At 58.9% G+C, this 6,000-nt stretch overlaps 1 protein-coding gene across 1 annotated transcript in view; it reads right to left on the bottom strand.

Moving 5' to 3' along the window:
* Positions 1 to 6,000, bottom strand: part of DYNC1H1 (dynein cytoplasmic 1 heavy chain 1) — a 58,023-nt gene that overhangs the window by 43,738 nt on the left and 8,285 nt on the right. Inside the window, exons 2-7 of the mRNA XM_030885054.2 lie at positions 5,344 to 5,431; positions 3,162 to 3,335; positions 2,590 to 2,845; positions 2,056 to 2,242; positions 649 to 920; positions 329 to 556 (exon numbers count right to left, since the gene is read on the bottom strand). Coding sequence (XP_030740914.1) covers positions 329 to 556; positions 649 to 920; positions 2,056 to 2,242; positions 2,590 to 2,845; positions 3,162 to 3,335; positions 5,344 to 5,431 — 1,205 coding nt within the window. The remainder of the gene's footprint in view (positions 1 to 328; positions 557 to 648; positions 921 to 2,055; positions 2,243 to 2,589; positions 2,846 to 3,161; positions 3,336 to 5,343; positions 5,432 to 6,000) is intronic.

Genomic DNA, 6,000 nt, shown 5'->3' with positions numbered 1-6,000 from the left:
AAAAAAAAAAAAGAAAGATCTCACTACCATCCAGTCGATGCTGACTCGTAGCGACCCACGTCTTACAGATGAGAAATCTGGGGACCAGCGCCCCCTTAGCTCGCTATGTGATGGGATTAGAACTGAACCTCTGGAGGTCTGGCCCAGGGTCTGTGCAGGACAAGTGGCTAGGGGACCCTGAGGGCCAGGCACAGGTTTGCCGGAGAGAAACAAGAATCGAGTGGCATCGGGAGATTCAAGGAGGACAGGACGGATCGGCAATCGAGACATGAGCCATCGGTCCTGCACCAGGGAAGCAGCCACGCAGGCCGCGCGTGTCAGCACGTACCTGCGGCCGCAGGACCCTGACGATCACGGCTCTGAGCTGCTCGTGCTGGCGCCGGAACTTGCGCATCTGGTCCAGGCGCGCCTGCAGCTTCCTGTGCGCGGGGTTGATGCGCCACACCATCTTCAGGTTCTCCTCCCGCTTCCTCTTCACGATGTCCCGCAGGAGCACCTGCAGCTTCTCGTACTCGTCGTCCCACGTCTGGAAAACCTCGAAGCACGCCACCATGACCTGCGTGCCAGACAGGGGAGAGGCAGCCGTCAGCAGACTGCGCCTGTCGTCCCCCGCGGCCGAGGGTCTCGCACTGGCGCGTGCACACGCACCTTCTCAAACTCCTCGTAGGCCACGTGCATGAGCTTCCTGGTCCCCAGCACTTTGAGCAGCTGCGAGCTGAGGTCCCTGGAGATGGCCTCCACCAGGCGCAGCGCCCTCTGGATGGGGTACTTGGTGTTGCGGATCTTGCGCAGGTGGGTGAAGATGGCAACAAGCGCCTGCCGGGTCTTATCCAGCTCCGTGGCCGACAGGAGGTCGTTCAGCGGGAAGTCCTTCATCAGGGGGTTGTAGTCGTTCACCGTTTCCAGCGCCTGCTTCAGCCCTGGGCCGGCAGAGGAAGGAGGGTGAGGGGGGCTCTCAGAGGAAGGACTACACCGAACTGAAGCACAGTCCCCCCAGGCTCAGCGCTGGGCAAGCCAGAAACGACAAAGCAAACCTTCCGGAAGAACGTTTCGATGTGGCCAGCAGTCTCGTGAGACAAGGAACATCCTACACAGGACTAACGTGTGTTCTGTGTTGTTGCTGTTATAGTTAAATGAACAGTGCAGCCCCGCCCCCACTAGTTTCCCACTGCGTTGCTCTACGCAGATGCTCAGTGTCCAACGAGAACGCACAGTCTTTTTAAAGTACTCTTCTACTGTCTTTTTGGTGAAGGCCCACGTGAAGTCCAGGTTCCCAGGGACCGCCTGTGACGTGGACTCCTTTTCTCACCGTCCTGCACGGCCTCCACACTGCCACGCTCATGTGGGCGGCTTCCAGCATGAGCTAGGTGTCCTTGCCCTCTCACTTTTCTGGAAAGCGTCCCCCTCGGCCATTTGGTCTCACACAGGTGGACTTTTTAAAGGCACACAGGACTCAGGGGCGATGGTCTTCACTTTGGGAACCACCCTGCTACTTAGCTAGGAGGTGTCCTTGGGGGTGCTAACGTGTCTCTGTAGAAGGAAGCTGTTTGGCAGCGCTGGCCCTTCGGCCACCGTGTGCCTGTTGGTGCCCAGGCCGCATCCTGTACATGTGTCCTATGTAGAAGTGAAGCCGTTCCGACCACTTCTCCCAATAAGTGGGGGTGGGGTGGGGTGGCAGGGAGGGAAGAAGGGACGGAGGAGGGAAAAGGAGAGCTGATTGGCTGCCCCTGGGTACATAAATCAAACTCCAGTGCACTCTGACTCAGTGTGGCCCTAGGGACGGCTTCTGACTGTACATCTTTCTGGAGCAGCCAGCCTCATTTTTCTCCCTTTATGTGGCTGGTGGGCTTGAACCGGTGACCTCAGGGTTAGCAGCCCAAGCTTGTCCCACAGTGCCATGAGGGCAAGGTTTCCTTCCCTCAAACCACCTTCCTGCCTGGGCCACAGCTGGCTTCACATCAAGAGGGCCCAGCCCAACCCAGAAGCCAGGTCACCGACGGCAGGAGGCAGACACCCAGAGGTCGAATCCCACCGCCTCCCTCCCGTCCTGCCCACCTGTGTCGGTGTCGAAGCTCACGGTAGCGTGGAAGCGCTTGCCGTGCTTCAGGATGTCCAGCGTGAGCAGCACCTCGGGGCTCTCCCGCTTCTCCTGGATGCGGTACAGCGCGCGCTCCAGGTTCAGCCAGAAGCTGATCTCCTGCAGGGCCGTTCCGGAGGCAGGGTCTCGGTCCAGCTTCGTCACCTTGAAAGAGATGGGATCGTTTACAGGTGGCCAAGGCGGAGAAGCCGTTACGGACAACCACGACGTGTTCCACGTGGAGCGGCATGCTGGGCTTCCCTGCGGATAGCTGTGGACTGGGTCTGGAACCGCCGGCCTGGGACCACGGGCAGGGACACTCTGAGAGCTCATCGTCAACCACCTCTCACTGTTCCCAGGCCACCCTGCCTAGACCAAGCCCCTGCTGTCCCCGGCTGGGCCCGAGCAGAGCCCCTACAGGCACTGAGAGCCAGCAAGTGAGACGGGGGAACTGACACTGCTGAGGGTTCCCGCGGGGACACCGAGGGGCCTGGCGAGCTGCGTGGTCCCACCTTCTGGATTTCTCGGATCCAGCGGTTCACTCCGGACTGCAGCTGGTTGAGGAAAGTGGGGTCTTCCACCTTGTCCCCGAAGTCCGTGACCTTGGGCTTGTCCCCGCGCTCGCAGCACTGCTTGGCCACGTTGGTGATGATGGGGTGCACGGGCAGGCTGATCTCGGGGATCTCGATGTTCTGCTGCAGGTGCAGGAGGCCCATCTCCAGCTCGGCGATCTTCTTCTCCACCGAGGGCGCCATCTTGTCACCGTCCCTAAAAGACAGCTCTTCTCGTGGGTCCAAGAGCAAATGCCGGGGGCCCATGGCCTCCCAGACCCCCTATGACCACGCCCTCGCCCCCACACATTAAATCACAAAAGCCAAACCCACTGCCGTCAAGCCGACTCCCACTCATTGTTCTCCACGGAGCCGCTGGCGGTCCAAAGCGCTGAGCGGCTCGGCTCAGTGTTCAACCCACCGTGCGGTCAGGGCGCATGCCCTGCCCAGGCCCCGGCGGTCAGCACCTCCCGGGCTGGCGTGTGAACACGGAGGGAAAGAGGGCCTCCGACCGGCGCTGGGGCAGGCTTTACCTGTCTGCCTTGCCCGACTCTCTGATGTAGGACTTAAAGAAGGGGGCCACGGCATTGCTGATGAAGGAGTGCAGCGTCTCGTAGGGGGAGTCTTCGCTGAGCGTGAGGACGCGGAGCTGAGAGGACACGGGCTTGTCGGCGTCGATGACAGGGGTCCGTTTAATGAAGGCCAAGCTAAGGGAGAGTGAGGGGAGAAGTCAGACAGAAGCGACAGGCTGGGTGTCAGACACAAAGTAACCGGCTCTCTGAAGATCCCACACCTCCCAGCACCGCCTTCCTGCTGGTCGGGTCTCACTCACTGTGGCCACGCGGTCACACAAAGGCAGCTCGTCTCAGAGCTGAACTGGCCGAGCCCACTCCTGGCCTCCTGCCGGCTCTAAGCCAGCGGTTCTCAACTCCTTTGGGAGCGGTGTGTGTGTGTGTGTGTGTGTGTGTGTGTGTCAAACGACCCTTTCACAGGGGTTGCCCGATTCATAACAGTAGCAAAATTAGTTATGAAGTAGCAACAAAAGTAATTTTATGGTTGTGGGGTCACCACCACATGAGGAACTGCATGACAGGGTCATGGCCTTAAGAAGGTTGAGAACCACTGTCCTGAGCCATGCTGTAAGGACTCCCACCTCCGCCGAGTCCCAGTCCTCATTGACAGAGCTAAGTACCAGCTCAACTGACCAAGGGAGTCACCACAGGAGGGCACCCCAGGCTCCACCCCCCCACTGTACACCCTCCCCTGTCCCCTCACCCCGCCATCCGACACCCCTTCCCTTAAGCACACCAGGTGCTTGTGCCTGGGAGGTGCACCTTCTCCTGCTGAAATGCTAGGTGCCCAACACGGCCTCCTTCCCTGGAGTCCATCTCCCTGTCCCCCGTCTGCCACCGGACCTTGTACTTAAGGGTTCCCTCTTCCTGAGAACAAGAAGCCTGTCTGACTCACTGCCAGACCCTAGGCGTGAAGGAGGCGGTGCCATGAGTGTGCATCCCGGCTAGAAGCTGACAGCAGCCGGCTACCATGCCGTGTTCCCATGGGCCAGCTGATTGCCCCAACCTCCAACCCTGAGGCTAGCGCTCCAGGCGTCCTTCCTGGTACGGAGCAGGTGCTCCGAGGCAGTAACATACAGCTTCAAGAGAAGACTTTGGTATTTTCTAGTACCCAGCATGGCACGTCATGCTACCGTCAGTCCCGGAAGTATCCTGATGTGACCCATGTCTTCCTGGCAGACATGCACCCCTTGCATCCCACCAGGAAGACCCCTCACAGAACCGTCACGAAAGGCACCGAAGTTGGGCAGTGCAAACAACACACGCCCTCCTGGCTTGGGGTCTGTGTTGGGGAAGCTACTAGCCAGGTATAACCAATAGCACTGCCACACTTACAGGTAGCACTACTGTGCCCGCTTTGATAACGGCACTGAGGTTAAGGAAACGCTCCCAGAAACACATGCCGAAAACCGAGGGATGAAGGGGCCCGGCCTCCATCCCCTCCCCTCTGTGGTTCAGGAAAAGGGTGATCAAGAGGAAGGGCAAACGCTAACAAGCCCTGTCTCTGGGCTCACACACCACTCAAGCAGCTCTTCTGCAGGGTTGGGTTCAGAAGGAAGTGCTGCTTGCCTGGGGGGAGGTTTGTCCCCACTCCTGGCTCTGGACTGCTATTTGCTGTGTGACCTTGGGCGAAGTGGGCAAAGAGGGCAGGGTTTAAAGCATCAATGCAGACTCAGTGACTCCGTCTCTGTGCTTAAATTCTAGGGTGTCTCCTGGCGTACAGACGGGCACGTCGTGTCTGGAAGGTAGCGACTTCGCCAGCCAGCCAGCACTGAAAACAGATGCTGCGCTGTGCCTGGGCCAGCACCAGGATCCAGTACTGTGGTCCTGAGGGATGTGTCCCCACGGGACTCTGACCTGCGCACAAGAATGTGGTCAAACTAGGTCCCCGAACGACCCGAGAGCGTGTGAGAAGCGCTGGGCCAGGCATGTTACAGTTCGGTTAGAAGGCAGAGGCCCTGGCAAGGTCGTGAGAAGAAAATCACTCTGAAGCTGAGACTGAGTCAGAGGGTCCTCCTTTGGGCACCTAAGATCAAAGGTGAGACAACGGATGCAGACAGCAGAGGCGGCAGCACCTTCTCAGAGCGCCACTGTTTGTGAGAGTCACACTCAGTACTCACAGGTTCATATTCTCTCCACTCACCTATTGGACTTAATCCCATAGTGAATGTCGATGTTGATGTTGTAGGAAATGAACTCCTTTTCTTCCTCTCCTTCATCGCCAACGTCCTCTACAAACCACAATACACACCATGTCAGGTTTGTGACAACGTTTTCAATGTTCATTGTCAGCAGCTGGTTAGAGTATGACTGAACTAACCACGCCCCCACGCCCCACACACCACCTCCCCGCCAGTTTCTACCTCGTCTTTCCTTCCTGCCCATTTTCCCACCTCCTGACTCTGTAGCTGTCTGCTGTGTGACCCTGGGCGGAGTGGGCACCAGCTCTGTGCGCCCACACCTGTTTGTAACCTGTGTCTGGGTCACGACCTCATGTAGCGCCCTGGAGCAGCTCTGGCTGCCAGAAGCGCTGGGACCTGGCCCTGCACTGCTCCTGTCCGCACTGCAGCCACAGAATGTCACTCCAACCCCACAAAACACAGCGGGTGCAGCCCACACAGCTACGCCACTTACGACACCCTGCTTGCTTGCGCAGCCCCCGGAGAACCCTCATGGCCACCGTTTGGACCTGTGGTTTCCAGGTGCAGGATGGAGGCCGAGGGCTGAGATGTGATAAAGCCAGAAGGCTGAGGTTCCACGCCCCACGCTCCTCACTCTTGTGCGTGCACGTGTGTGTACA

Source organism: Echinops telfairi, unplaced genomic scaffold (assembly GCF_000313985.2).
Source record: "Echinops telfairi isolate 266 unplaced genomic scaffold, ASM31398v2 ScPeMD7_18;HRSCAF=68, whole genome shotgun sequence".
NCBI lineage: Eukaryota > Metazoa > Chordata > Mammalia > Afrosoricida > Tenrecidae > Echinops > Echinops telfairi.
The sequence above is the reverse complement of the archived record's forward strand: the minus strand, read 5'-3'. Positions and strand labels throughout refer to the sequence as shown.